This window comes from Wyeomyia smithii, chromosome 1 (assembly GCF_029784165.1).
Source record: "Wyeomyia smithii strain HCP4-BCI-WySm-NY-G18 chromosome 1, ASM2978416v1, whole genome shotgun sequence".
Taxonomy (NCBI): Eukaryota; Metazoa; Arthropoda; class Insecta; order Diptera; family Culicidae; genus Wyeomyia; species Wyeomyia smithii.
Genome location: NC_073694.1, coordinates 149,505,221 through 149,520,907, shown reverse-complemented (window position 1 = coordinate 149,520,907; position 15,687 = coordinate 149,505,221). Strand labels below are relative to the sequence as shown.

The 15,687-nt window shown below is 38.4% G+C and overlaps 1 protein-coding gene across 2 annotated transcripts; it reads left to right on the top strand.

Moving 5' to 3' along the window:
* The first annotated feature begins 3,870 nt into the window (after positions 1–3,870).
* On the top strand, positions 3,871–8,240 carry LOC129721930 (protein HEXIM1). 2 transcript variants are annotated; one of them, XM_055675059.1, is made up of 3 exons: positions 3,872–5,030; positions 5,094–5,384; positions 6,767–8,240. In XM_055675059.1, the coding sequence occupies exons 1-3, from the start codon at positions 4,385–4,387 to the stop codon at positions 7,123–7,125; spliced, it is 1,296 nt and encodes a 431-aa protein (XP_055531034.1). In that variant the 5' UTR covers positions 3,872–4,384; the 3' UTR covers positions 7,126–8,240. The 2 variants fall into 2 exon arrangements, with proteins under 2 accessions (XP_055531025.1, XP_055531034.1); XM_055675050.1 differs by having other exon boundaries at positions 3,871–5,384.
* Positions 8,241–15,687: the final 7,447 nt, after the last annotated feature.

Here is a 15,687-nt window from a genome sequence, read left to right as displayed (position 1 = left end):
TCTACGTGATGTTAATACAGGTTTTGTTATATTTAATTTTTAAAGTTTTCGTTTATTTAATATTAATATCTCCTCCTTGGTCTGCAACGTAGCTTTCAGTAGAGATGGTCGGGTTTCGGGTTTTCAAACCATTCGAGGCCCAAAGCTTCAAGGCAGCCTCAAATTTGTACAAAAAATCTACCCCTCAAAAAAAAATCTCGGGTTCGGGTCGGGTTCGGGTTTCACAGTTTCGGGTTCGAGTTTCACAAAAATAAAATTTTCGGGCTCGTGTCGGGTTCGGGTTTGATTGAAAAAAAAAATTCGGGTTCGGGTCGGGTTCGGGTTTCAACCGAAAAAAAAATCTAGCTTTCAGCTTTTGAAATTGAGATCATTAGCTTAGAGGCCATGCAATTTCTGGTTTCAAGGTTCAACTATACATTTAAAAGTATGCGTTCTTAATAAGCAGAAGAGTGTGGATTTATTAAAAAAAAATCTCACAATTGATCTGTAACGGAAACTTGAAATTACTATCCCACCAATAGTGGTGTTCAACAACTCAGACAAAGTTAAATAATTTGTTTCAATGAATCTTCCGGTCAAAAAGTTTTTTTTCAAGCGTGCAAAATTCGTTAGATAGTCTTTGTTAGTCAGTTACTGTTACAAATTTGGGAAATTGACGCATCAAATCGTTTAAATTTTCCAGTTTCACGAAAGATTTAAGATTACTTGAAGCTGCCGTTTCTAAAGCCTGTAGTACACTCTTTGTCTAATGGTCAAATATTTAACTTTCTGACATAATGGTCGAATTTATTTGACATCATGGTTGCTATTTGCCCGTGTTTGCCCCATGTAAAAATTGGAGAGTGACAAACAATCAGGGCCGGATTTACGATTGTGGGGGCCCGGGGCCCAGTTATAGTGGGGGCCCCAAAATTAAACAAAACTGTTTTTTATCGTACGAGTTAAAAGCATTTATTTGCTATTGAAAAATTACCAAAAATTTGTTAGAATTTTTTCTTAAGTCCTATTTAGAGTTCCAAGCGAAGTGAAAATCTCATACAAAATGATCATTTTTTTACGCTCGTGAAAAATGCAACCTGCAAAAATTTCACTTCGCTAGGAACTGTAGACAAATTCGATCAAGCGAAATCGTTGTGCGATCGCGAAAGGTTGTGGATCTCATCTTTTTCTTGTGTTCACTTTTTTCACGCATGCAAACGCTAGTGAAAAAAGCAGCAGCAAGCAAAAACTTGCGTGCGTTTATATTCTGTCAGTTGCAGCCAATTTTCACTTCGCTCGGAGTGTAAACTCGTGAATTTCGCTTCACTTAAACTGTAAATTGCAGACTGGTGAAATACCTGCGTGTTCCACAAACGGGTTTTCACGACAGATTTCCCAAGCGAAAATTTAAGCTTTTTACTTGTCAAATTTTTCACTTCACTTGGAAACTATGCTTTACGAGTTTTTTTGCAGAAAACTTATTAATTAAATAATCAACATAACTTCTTCAGTATACTCGTACTCGAAACTTAATAATGCTAAGTTTGACTGCCTTTCATTCTTCACAGTCGCACGCAACCTATTTTTAATATGTTTCATCTTCAAACTTTTTTCTTGATACCTGAAAAAAAACTACCGCAATTTGAAAAAAATGCGATCCACAGGCAAAAATTTGCACACAATTTGAGAAAGACTGCACAAATATAAGACGACTCTGACAATAATGGAAACTAGGAAAAAACTACACATATCTGCAGGTCAATTAAATTTGCACACGAGCTCAGAAAATCTGCATTTTGCAAAGCACATCTGGTATCCCTGATTCGGACCAGTGAGCAAAAGCAATGCATTAAAAAACTTGTGGGTTATTTTCTTTATCTGCTTTACCACCCATGCACGCTAAAGCCCTAGAGTTAAAGTTTGGCCGACTGTCATTGAAAAGTTCCAATCAAACAGTCAACAGTTTTTTCATCATAGTTTTAACATTGCTGATGTTCGATTGGAACGAGTTTTGACACTTCGATTGGCGCTTTTAATGACAGTCGGCCAAACTTTAACTCTAGGCGTTTAATGCGGGCTGGTTCGATTCAAATGGTGTGTTAATGTGTGTCATTCCAAGAGAATCCAAGGTGAACTCTTATGGATGTAGTTGCGATATTGGCGCTCGCGAAAAAATAACACTTAAGGAAAGTGTCAGATTGTAATGGTCTGTTCGAATTTTCTTACTGTAAATCGAACTTTTGATTAAATCTCTTTTTTAAAGATAAAAAATCTTTTTGTCGATTTGTGGAGGCCCTAAAAATGTGGGGGCCCGGGGCCCGGGCCCCCTTGGCCCCCCCATAAATCCGGCTCTGCAAACAATTATCTTTGACCAAACTTTTATCTGTCAAAGAGTGCCAAATATTTGACGCTTGGTCAAAGAGTGTAATACAGGCTTAATACCGTAATACCGTTCCTGGTGGTATCGCATCTCTTTGCAATTTGTTTTACGTACTTTGCATAGAAATCCTGACAAATATTTCGAAACGTTCATTTTCGCGCTTCGTTCAAGTCACATTCCACTTCTTCAGCATCGATACCAACATAATCCTAATGTTATTTTTTAACAATACTTTGAAAATCGTATAATCGAATTTTACCTTCGAAATTGATTTCAGTTCGTCGGTTTAACAAAAAAAATCTGTAAAATCTGTATTTTTGGCAATATTCTGTAATTCTGTAATACAGATTCTGTATCGCTTTTTCAGTACAAAAATCTGTATAATACAGAAAAATCTGTATATGTGGCATCCCTGCGCCCACTGTACCACATATTTTACAAACTTTTGTTCCGCATAACTTATAAACAAGTCGGGATTTAACAATTTTTTGCTACAAAATGCGTGTACTCTTTTTTACCCACTAAACCGTTAATACTAATTTTCTTTGAAATAGGCTTTTTCTCACTCAAATTAAAACAAATAATTTAAAATGTAAATTAAAAATGTTTGAAATTGATCAAATTCGTGAACATGTTCATGTGACGACGTGCGCTGCTACATGTACGAAAAAATAGCCGTTTGTTTTGATATGCAGGCGCAGACCGATTTTTAGAGAACGAATAAGCAAAGAAATAAATAATCAGATGCACAGACAAGCCCTTAATCAACGTTACGAAATAAATCGTAAAGATTGAAATATGTTTGCACGACGCCATTAACAAAATATCTTCACAGCTAGATGCGAGTTTTAGTTATTTTAAAGGCAAAAATTAACAAACATAAAAGATAGAATATTTAACAGCATGAAGCCGCTTATTCATGTATTTGTTAATTAAAATTGTGTTCCATGTTGTACATCAAACAAAGCGATGAGCAGTCACGTATCATCCGGATGCTCCCTTTCCCTAGAGTATCCATATCCAGCAGAAGTTGTTTTTGATCACCGAATATCTGCTAACAGGCGAGCGGCCTGCCGAATTGAAGCCGAAGCCACAAGTCACCAGGGATACCAAAAATTCAGAAAATTTTAACTTAGATTTTTAAGAACTCTATTATATGAGAGAGTAAAAATTCTTGAAAATACAAGGGTAAGAAAAAATATGTTAGGTAGTGAAATACCTCAAAAACAAAAGTTTCAATCTTGCTTAGAGTGTCTCATTTACATCTATGCTTTCATTCCAAGCTTCGAATAACTTTTGATAAATATTTGATATTCTGTGTTAGACTTTCGTGTGTTTCTGTTGAAAATATCTTTGAACTAAAACGGGACGTTTTATACAAAGTTTGGAGCTTCACCAACTTTACAGACAGAAACTCTGTTGTAAAAGAATCAGTATGAGAATAATGGCAACCCAGCAAAGGAACGCAATAAAGAGTAAACAGCAAAAACGGGGTTCGGAAGAAACGACATCGAGCCGAACGGCACATTTTGTTTCGAGAAACGCACGCGAAAGCACGTCTCCACAAAGATATCGTACCAGCATTGCATGGTGATTATTCGAGTGCCCACCTCTACACCTTTACGCACGGACGAACGAGATTTGGGATATCAGCAGAAGCAACGTTGATTACCTTTTTGTTTGCTTTATATATCTGTGGTGCAGTGAAACAGTGGTGTAATTGAAAGGGTACGCGACTTATAACGGCCAAAGTTTAGTGACTATAAACTGTGGTGTATAGTGTGCCTCCGTTTGAATAAGACCCTGGCAGTTTTTTTCTTCGTACACCAACCGGTCAGCGAAAAGCGCCACCATCGGTTAAAAGTAATACCATTGAGTGTGAAAAATGGCGACAACTGTTTGGTCGTCTACAAGATCACTAAAATTGTACAAGCAAACAGCATCTAGTTAGTGTTCGAAACAAATTTTGCATAACTTAAACATTTATTTTTTCCACATAACTACTGTGTTTGCAAAAAGTTTACAATGTCGATGGAAAACGTTGGAAACCCTGTGAAAAGTGAAAATTTGCTTGCGAAGCAAAATGACGTCGAACCAGCACAATGTTCAGCCGTAGCGCCGACTGAAGCGCTTCGTGTGGAAGCCGAGAGTACTACGTCTTCGGAAGCACGAAATGATTTCACGAGCACTGCGACGACAGGAGAGCAGCCGGTGATGGCATCTCCAGTCGTCGCGACGACGATGTTAGTAGATGAGAACGATTCTGCTAGTGTAAATCAGTTTGACGGTGTTCCTGTAACTTCTAGCGCTGGAGGTTCTACTAGATCCTCCAGCAGTGGGGGTGGTAATAGAAAGGATGCATTAGGTGAAAAACGTCGTAGCTCTGGTGAAAGAAGTAGTAGCAAGCGGAAAACTCGTCGTGGCAAAACAAAACGTGGTAAGCGACCATCAGGCTTGCGCGCACTAATGGAAAGTCCTTGGAAATTCCAAGTGCCCAAACTTAGGTCTGCTACCGGTAAACGAAGATCTGAAGTGACGTTGGGAACCATCGGTGGGGGTGTGATTCCTCTGATTGCTCCTCTCCGTCAATTGGATCATCCACTGCTAGTGCCATACAACACAAATCGTTTTCTAATGGAAGATCATATGCCGCATGTCTTAACTCCCTCAGGTAGAACTCGTGACTCAAGTTTTTCTATAGATTCAGAAGAAAATTATTTCTACTCACTACCAGAGGATGAAGAGGAGTTTCTTACCAAGGAATTCTCTAGTGTTTACGAGGATGCCCGTTCAGAAAGGCTCGAAGGGTTGAGCAAGAGTCAACTAATACAGGAGTATCTTCAACTGGAAGCAAACTATGAGCAAGTCACCCGACGGTACAATACCATCAAATCGCTTACCGTCAAAGAGGAACATGAGAGTGCTGGCAGTAACGCTACCACTACGACCAAAGATACACCTGAAGGCAACTCAGAACGGCGGCGATTGGAAGACAGAATACGCGATCTTACTGCAGAAAATCTTGGTAATTATATTTAGAAAAAAAAAGGAAAGCAACAATTTTCGGTACAGACAGGGTAATATATTTTTCCGCATTTACTGAAACCTCGAGGATCATTTTTGGCAAAGATATTTCCTCGAATTTACTGTAAATCGAAAGATGATCCAAATGCACTATTACCCCAAAAACTATATTCCCGAATGAACTACATCCGGTTCTTTTTTTGTACGGTCGTTTTCACACACCTTTCTTAAACGGGTATTTAAAATATCACGGTATTTTTTGTACTTTTCTACACGGAATGCATTCCCCGTGAATAAGAAGAATAAGTTGTAACACGGTTTTCTTTCACACAAATTCCCGAGATAGCCCGGTTTTGATTTCCATAGTTTTTCAAAATAACACGGTTTTGACGTGGGACTACCTGTTTAAAAAACGTGTCAAACAAAAACCAAAAATTAATCTTTAAACTTCAACTTCGTTGTAATTGTTGATCGCTACGAATTTTTGCTAGAACTTCTTGATTACGCTGATCGACAAAAGCGAAAAAAATGCTGCCCTAAAGCTCGAAATAGCTGTCCTAGAAAGATTATAGCTTTTTAACCATTCCTGTGAATGTTGGTCCTTCTAGCCATTATCAGAACGCGCCAACTTACATGAAAGTTTGCATTGTAATTGCTCGCCGGGCTCGCCGCTTCAACGCTATGTTTACGAGAAAACTCATTGAAGTCTCTGAAAAAATTTTGGTGGCTGGGGGCACCATTTTACGAGACGTTTCTGAACTTAATTCATGAATGAAATTTTGACAAAATGTCGTCGGCAGGATCCGTGACACCTGTCAGTTCGTAAAATGGTCTATTCTTGATTCTTCCGGAAAGTTTCATGTTTGAGAACTAAATATTCGTACACATTATCATTTTTCGGATGGCAGCACCGTACAGTCGTCCTCATGGATACTGAAAAAATTGTTTCAGCTTTCAGCAGTCATGTCTTGGCCTTGTCGTCAGTTGATTTTGACGTTAAGTATACTGCCGCTCCAAGCATAACTGTCCCATATTCTGTGCAAACCTTATGGACGCTGGGACAGTTTTGCTTGGAGCGGCAGTATACATTATATTAACAGTGTATAAATTAGTTCGACTTTTGCTCACGCGCAGCGACAATCATGTTCGATGAATTCTGCAAGAGTCAGGTATCTTGTTCTAGTCATATTTGCTATCAATGAGTCGGACACACTGAATATTGTTAAGGTGTGACATGCTAGGTAAAATTACTATCGGCGCGCAAATACAAAAATCTCCAGAAAACACTGCCCCGCAAACGATACTAATATCAATTTTTGGTGATTCTATTGACACAACACAAAACCATAAGATTAAAAGATTCTTTTCCCTCCTCTCTCTTAGAGTTGCGGCGACAGCTGGAACATGCTTCCCGTATTGGGATGATCCTATCTGCCAAGTCTTCACCAAGGAACAACTCTAACCAAATCGAGCGAATGGATAGCTCTTCTGACGAGGGAACAAGCAGCGAAGATAGTGAGTCGGATAGTTCCACATCAACTAGCTCAAGCAGTAGTGATGAAGAAGGTGATGCTGCAGATTCGAATAGCAATCGTCGGTGTAACTCCAGCAGTATGAGTGAGGATGACGAAGATGTTGCTCACGATCCATCACAGGAAGCTGATAGACAATCCCTTGTGTCCCTGGTGGTGGAAGATACCGAACAAGTGCAACTAAATGGCATACAGGAGGAAGATGACTGAGCTTTTATTTTTAAAGTTTATGGCATTAGTCCTCGTTCACTAACTAAACTGCTCGACTTTTGACTTTGACTTATTTTTCTTTGTTGCTTCAAACTAAGTTATAATCATAAAAGTTAGTCAAACTTAGATAAGCAACTACATTTCTCAATATTTGAGAGAGATTCTTTCGTAACATCTCGGTCATACTTTTCGTTACATTTTTCGCTGTTACTTTTTTATTTCATCCCCTAATTAAAAATCTTTACACATAAATCACAGTTATCTAATATATTTAAAAAAATTCTCGTTCAGTTTTTCGTTCGTCGCACTGATCATTTTGTTCAATGATATATTGTAAATTGCAAACTGAAAAAAAATTCACAAATTCACACAAAGACGCAGGCCGCTGCGACAAAAATGAAAATGATATGTGATTTCTTGAGTAAATAAAAGCAAAACGCTCCTTAGGATTAAAAATGGGAGTCTAGCGATTAAAAGGATACATTTTATAGAGAATAGCATTAACACAACAAAAAATTGTAATTGGATATGTGATGACTCTAAATAAGAATTGCAAATATTTTTGAAACATACAAAAATTTATCAATCACGAAAACCAAAAACAAGAAAAACCTCGACGATATCAATTTAGTTATTTTTGTTATTGCTTTCTTTCGATAGAAAATTCGAATATGTACTCTGAAGACAAAACAACAATTAGTCGATAGCTTGCGACAAGCAATTTTCGAAATAATGCTAATATTTTACGAATGTTTTATATCCGTAATGCAGGTGAGTTTAGGTATACTTATAACGGAAGGAAGAACAATAATACAACGTTGATTAAGGACGTCGAAGGACGATATTTAATGTGTGTTTGGATAGTGCTATCCGCCAACGCTATTCTACATTTCTGAACTAGTGCTTTTTCTCATTATACACATCAGGCATGCATTATATTCTATATTATAATATGATATTTTGACTTGTATTAAGTCAATATTGGTCGAATGGAAATTAATTTTTGGGATAAGTGTTGTTTAAAAAAAAAAACAATGTATCATTAATAAACTCAATCTTTTCAAGAGATTCAATTATAGGCAGTGAATTATCACATGATAACATGAAGAACGTAACACTCGAGCTACATTCTCAATAATTGATTTATCACTTGCCATGATATAATTTATATACCTACAAGACTGCTTGAAAATCTGAATGCAAAAATAATAAACAATAGGGCTGGTTTTTCGGTTTCGGTCGGTTCGGTAGAAGCGGAACAGAGAACGGATTATTCACAGACAAAATCACCAGCGAAGACTTCAAGTGTTGCAAGTTAGTTAGTTGCTATGGTTATAGTTTGTCTTTCCCAAAAAATATACACCCTAAAAATTTTTGAAACCAAGTTAAAAGAAAAATTAATAGACCATTTTACGAGACGTTTCTGAACTCAATTCATGAATGAAATTTTGACAGAAAGTTCGGATCCGCTGACATAACGCACGTAAAAGCAACATCAATATCAGCAGGATCCGTGACACCTGTCAGTTCGTAAAATGGTCTATACAGTCGCCGTTCGATAACTGCAAGTCTTTAACCTGCAAAGCTTTTTAACACCTCCCTGACACGTTCGTAGCCTGTATATTTGTATACCGTACTCCCCATTCACCGTGAAGGTTCCATTCACCGCTCGCCTTTCACTTAAAAGCTATTTTTTGTGTAACAAAACACACTTCACGAAAAATATTTTCCCCAATCCTTCAGAAAAGCGTTACTGAAGTATCGGTGAACATATTTTTGAAAAAGTGTTTTCTTAAGGAAAAATATAACTTCCAAGTAAAAAGTGAGCGGTGAATGGAACCCTCGCGGTGAATGGGCACTGTACGGTACGCGGGAATGAAATGGCATGTTACTAACTGCTACAAACAGCGACATCGATAGATAAGGCAACACTGAACGGGAAAGAAGAGCACGTCAGATTCTCTTTGCGGCCATTGTTGTTTGGGGCTCGGAATCGAGGGGTTCGTCATAATGGGGGTACTGTCAAACTATAGGTAATGAGGTTACGGTGTCAGGGAGGTGCTTTTTAACTGCAAGACCGATAACTGCAACAACTTTGCACTGCAAAGTTTGCAGTTATCGGACCGCAATCCGTCAAATCTGATGTCAAAGTCATATTTGACATTTAAGTGACAGATCTCGCGGGTGGATTCTAAATGCATTCAAAAATGAAAATTTTTGAATCTCTAGAAACATTTCAAAAGGACTTTTTCATTTCTCTTGATTTTTTTTCGATTTCGTTTACTTGTTGTCTCTTCATTCTAGATGGGAGATTATAGATCTCCGCTATTGATCAATGAAGCAAAATCACCATGTTATGTGGTTCACTTTCCGTAATTATTATACTGCCGTTCCAAGCATAATTGTCCCAGCGGGTTGTGTCACATTTCTCCGAAAGTCTGTTTCCCGAAACACAACTTCCCGAATGATATTTCCCCGAACGTTATATCCCTGAATGTACCACTTCCCCGAAATTCATTTCCCCGAGTGTATCATTTCCCCGAATGTACCATTTCCCCGAGTTTCGATTTCCCGAATGTACCGTTTTCCCGAATTTCGATTCCCCGAATGTAACATTTCCCCGAAATTTGATTCTCCGAGTGTGAAACTTTCTCTAAGTTCGTTCTAAGCAATACTAGGATTTTCTCCCAAGAAATTCGGTTTATTGTTTCACGATGCAAGTGCGAAATGATATGTAACTAATCAATCACGCTTTCTTATAGGTCATAAAATTTTCGTAATACACTAAGGTCGCTTTTACGCGGTTTTTTACGTATTTTTCACGGGGGTTCTTTTGACGCGGCGCGTATTCCCCGCGTAAAAAGCGACTTTGGTATATAAGACATTTGCGCGATTCTATCGATGCGAGAGCACCGCGTGACCATCTACCTAACCAAAACCATACAACAAATGTTAACGAATTAATTCATGCCGAAACCGCGCAGCGAAGGTCGCGCGTACCCAGAGTTAATTTATGAATATGAGAGTATGAGAGACATACAAATGTTAATGATGAGTATATGTATCGCGATTATATCGATGCGAGAGCAACGCGTCCAATCATGAGAAAGCAAATTATTTTGGACCAAGCGAAGTGGTGGGTGGGGTGGTGAGAAGCTGAAATATTAGAAAGTCATCTATTTTACAAAAGCTCAAGGCAAAAATTCATGTAGGGTAGTTTGGGGTAATTTGGACCCCCCTAAGGAAAACTCCTGTTATTTCGTAACCTATTTTTTCTATGCCATAAACGTAATGTACTATAGTAATATTGATCTGTTTTCTATGTTTATGCACGAAAAAACCTTGATATTGAGGTCAAAAGAACAAAATAAATAACGAAACTAAAAACTATGATTTTCGGACATAAAAAAATCGTTTGGGGTGAAAATGGACAGCTATTGGGGTGATATGGACAGTGTTTGGGGTGATGTGGACAGGGTTAAAAATGTGAGTTTTATAGTATCAATAGTTGCTCAATACACAGTAGAAGGTGGTATCAGGCATACGGAATGATAACTGCAATTCTTAGGCATTGCACAGTGGTTCCACAGTAGGCCAAAAAAAAAAATCCCTTCTCCAATTATTCATACTAGAAACTGAGTATGCGATCGTGTGTCGCACACGCGCGTTTGTGTGTGTGTGCGCGTGTGTGTGTGTGTGAGAGTGTGTGTGTGCGTGTGTGTTTGTGTGCGTGTGTTTGCGTGTGTGCGCGTGAGTGTGTGTGACTGTGTGCGTGTGTATGTGTGTGTGATTGTGTGTGTGTATGTGTGTGTGTCAGGGTATGTGTGATTCCATGAGAATCGGATGATATACCAATTTTCGGCAGCACTTTGAATGTTGCTGTGTCATGAAATTTCAATGATTTTTATGTTCGAAAATCACAATTTTGAGCTTAACTTCGATTACCTAATTCCCTCAATTTTGATCTGATTTTGGATCAGCGAGTTTCGTTTTGAGGGGAAATTTATGTTATTTTTCAGAACTCTTGTGTACCGTACAGTCTCGTGAAACAGTTCGGAATGATCGGATAATCAACAGCCTATATGAAATTAACCGTATTTTTCGAATTTTTGGGTCCCGGTTTGCATATCGTCGTTCCAAATACGTTAATCCCAAATTCGCGAAACGGGAAAATATATAACGAATGTACGTTGACGTACGATTTCTTATTTTTCCTTGAAAGGCCTATCAAATTCCTTAAATTTTCCATTAAATCTTTTAATCGGTCAAACGGCTCAAAAGTTACATTTTTTTGGAAAATGATTGCCGATTTTTGGCAACTTTAATTCAAAATGGATCACACTAAGGACCAAACAAAAAAATACGGGTATAAAGTTTTTCGATAAAGAACAAGTATGCCAATGTTGAACATGATCTGAACAAAAAAAATAAATCTGATAATAAGAAAGGGGCCTAGTGTGGTTGGTAACGTCTCCGCCAACCACGCTCGACGCCTGGGTTCGAATCCCACCGCCGACATAGGTGACGATGGTTGTGAGGTGGCGTGATCCACTCACAACCAACCCAACTGGTCTAGATTCAATCCTAGCCGACACCGGGAGATTTTCTGAGGCGAAAAATCTCTGGGATCACGCCTTCCATCGCATGAGGAAGTAAAGCCGTTGGCGCCGGTCCGTTAATAAACGGGTCGTGAGTTAGGGTCCTGGGTGTGGAGTCGCCTCCATGGGCGTCGGTGATTGGCCACAACAGTGGTGGACCTAGACCGAAAAATAAGAAAGGTTTAACGGCATTTTGGGGGAACAACATTTTCGGACATCAGAAATGAGTTCAGCACCCAAAAATTGGCATTATACGTCATTTTCAAGCATTTTAGAAAAAAATAGGTTTTTCCAACTTTTGCGGGGCATTGAAAACACTTTTTGTACAGATAAATCATCCCAGATTGCCTGCAACACTTTTTACAGTTCATTGTTTGTACACCGCAGTCTATTCGTTCGTTTTTATATGCTGCAGCATCAGTCCGACAAAAGAATTTACTTCAAACTCGCCTGACCATATCACCCCAAAAAAACTGTCCATTTTACCCCAAACAGGACGCCTTTCTAAAAACATAATTCCTTCCACTATTTTCGATCAAACTTATCGCAATCTTTCATTTAAATGTACTCTTTTACTAGACAAACCGGCTGCAAAGCTCATTGGACTGAAAACATCGAAGAAGTTCTCAAAAAACCTTAAATACACGAGCGTAAAACTTACAGCAAAATCAACTTTTGATGTTTCCTTTGTTTACATTGGCACTGTGGTGCACCTGTCACAGCAAACCATGAAATTTTTATACTAGTTAGGGTTTGGTAGTTCAAGGAAAGGATGAAGTAGTACATGGAACCCAAAAATGTAATACTTTCCAAGATAAAGCACCTGTCCATTTCACCCCAGGGGTCCAAATTACCCCAAACTACCCTATGTATTAACTTGAAACTTTTTAGCGTTCTGTATGCTCAAAAGAATTTGAATTCTTTAACTACAAAAATATCGAAAGTTTAAATCTTGTGTTTTTTAATAAAATTATCCAAAGATTAACAAAAAATAAACCAGAGCGAAAATTGGTGTTCCATTTACTTAAGACTCTTCAGCGCTTTGTTTATTTTGTTGACAGTTTGAAATAAATCATCGAACTATTGTCAAGATTCAACTAGGCAATTTACCGCTTCGTATGCCCCTATTCATAGGTATGCTCGTACCCATAGGTGTATACCTAATGCGGCTTTGCCGCATAATCAAGGGCAAGGGACTATGGCGGCCCCCAAGGCCGGCACTGCTCCCGCAGCCCGAGCCGGCCGCCGACCCGCTGTCGGAAGCGGCTGCCACGTGCACTTAAACAACTGATCTGTTGGATTTCCTAGGTCTATTCCAAACATAGGGGTGATCCCCTAGTTTACGTCCGAACGAGCGGTAGCGAGTAAGGACAGCATTCACCCCGGACAATCGAGTTGGCCAAAGGCCACGAGTGTGTTGCATCATATGTAGTTTTTACTGTAAACTTATTTAAATGCAGAAATTGAGCTATTGAAAGTTCTCATAGACCGGAAGATGAAAATATGGTCAGAATTCGTGAAACGGATCACTAAAAATCGCGATGTCTCTTTTTTTTTTTCAAATAAATATCAGAAACTTCAAGAGTTTCGCCTGGGAAGTTGATTTTTCAATTTTTACCGAATTTGAGTAAGTTTTAAAGTTGTTATTGTCTTTGAAATTTAGGCCAACATGTTTTTAAATAAACATATCTTTAAGAACATTGCATCGATTTTAATGAAATTTTCACAGCAGATGCATCCTAAGTTGTAGTTTCTAGAAAAAAATCACAAGAAGGGTTGTGTGCAAAGCCACGACCGCAAGGTTGAAGTAGAATACTTTTACAAGAAAGATAACCCGGCTGCTTGCGTGTCAGTCATTTTTCCTAGTAACTAAATGTTGACTGCTCATTGGCAGTATTGAAAATTCAGTGCAAATGAAGTTGAAGTATTACTCAATTTAAGTTTGCACATATGAATACGGCCTCACTGAACAGGAAAAGAACAAACTCTTTGCGGCGCAAACAAGTTTCAACAGTCAGAGTATATGTACATGTGAATTCAAAATAAGATAATTAACTTTTGGTTAAAGCTCAGAACGAGAAAATATTGAATCTTCAATTCATTTGTTTGGTTGTCCTAAAGAGGACAGTTTGTTGTTGAATTTGAAATAGGATATGACGCTGATTGCATCTCTGTGTTACTCCGATAGCGGGAGTTATGGTGAACTTGTATATGACGAAGGCATAGTATTACCTGTTTTATTGAATGGGAGAAAGAGGAATATTGTAAAATTTTGTAAACATTTAACTCAAACAATATCACCAAATCGTAGTCAACTCTTGACAACAAAGTTGAAGGCTGTTTTCACACTGAAAATCAGACAGCCAGCAGAAGTTTTGATTGCCAAAATCCAGAATGCCGAACAGCCGTAAAGAGACCTGTTTATTTACCTACGGCAAGTTTCTCGCCCCATCGCTCGCGTTCGCGTTCACCATGGCAGAAGCCTTTGTCTTTGGTTATGCTGATCGCAGCCTTTGCGCTGCCCCTACAGTGGGGGGTTTACTAAATAAAGTAGAAATTAGACAACTACAATAAAATTTGACTGCACCCCGCACAGAACGTCTGCTTGTGTTGATGCCAGAAAATTATTAACCTTCAATTACTTGTTTATTTGCCTTGAAAAAGATATTTTGCGGTTCAAAATCGGTTGCTGATCGCAGATTTGAATTGCTAGGATCCAACTCAGAATGCTTGCTTTCGTTGTCAAAAATCATTAACTTTCAATGACTTGTTTATTTGATGTTCGGAATTGGATTTCCTGATGGCAATCTTCATGCTGCCCCAACACGGGGGGAATAATGGCAGTCTGGCGACACACGCTGAGAAGAACCGCGCTGCTCCTGAGACGTGGTGACCAACCACAGGGCTAGTGCTGCTGCTAAGGAAGGATGACGGCTGTTGTCGCTGTCTAGAACTAATTTGAGCGGCTTCGGCTGAAACAGGCTCTTATATAGGCCAAATAGCATGTTTTCAATTGCAAGGTATATGATTCTGTCGACCGTGCTTGGGAAGCAATAATATAACGACCAATCAGAGGTCGAATTTTTCGTTTTGACAAGGCTTCACTAATTTCAATAGTACAATAGTGTGAATAATAAAATTACAATTATCTTCTGTTGGGAAGAATCTTAGAAGATTTTCCAATCTATTGCTGCAAGAACGAAGGAAATCCATCGAATACTAACCGATTTATTAGTATTTGAAATTGGACATATTTTTCACTTTCTCGGTTTTAGATTTTCATTTCACATCCCTATGTAGCCGAACTTCCTGAGAGAAGTATTCTACTTCAAAAATTTTTGGGCAAAATAATATTTTTTTCATAGTAACTATTTGAAACAATATGTTTAAAAAAATGTTCTGGGGCACTAAAAAATCTGAAAAAAATCCCAAGTATTTTCGATCAAATTTCGAAACTGTCCTGGAAATTTTGAGTTGGTGATATTTTTTGTTCAAAAGATATGGGGTTTCAAAGTTGGTGCCGCCACGCATTTTCAAGCGAGAAACGCCCCTGAACCCACCTTCATTCAGTTTTCGTATCAAAATATGCAGCATATTTACCAAAAGCAATAGTATGGGCGCTTTTAATCCGCTGGTGCGTTTTGTACGGTAGTCCTTTAACTAAATTTTTTAGTAAAGTGTGTAGATAGACTTGCGAGTTGTTTGGGCCATAAAGTTTATTGTCTTCGTCGTTAAATCGGGTAACAGACTAAGCATATTTTGATCGTTCTGCGGCTTAAAATCATTTCCATCAAACTTAGTTTACAAACCTTACAGAAGGAAAACATAAATTACAGTAGAACGTTTCTGTTGTGGTTTCCGGAAAAATAGTACATAGGCGTCGAACACAAATTACGTAACGCTGAAAATCTAGATTTCAGACCCCCTTCTCCCCCTATGTAACGATAGGTAACGTTCGACATGA

What these genes read in the sequence shown, in the direction of transcription:
- LOC129721930 (XM_055675050.1), top strand. Translation starts at nt 4,385, where the DNA reads ATGTCGATGGAAAACGTTGGAAACCCTGTGAAAAGTGAAAATTTGCTT. An exon ending in TCTTACTGCAGAAAATCTTG is followed by an intron (nt 5,385 to 6,766) that starts GTAATTATATTT and finishes CCTCTCTCTTAG; the next exon opens with AGTTGCGGCGACAGCTGGAA.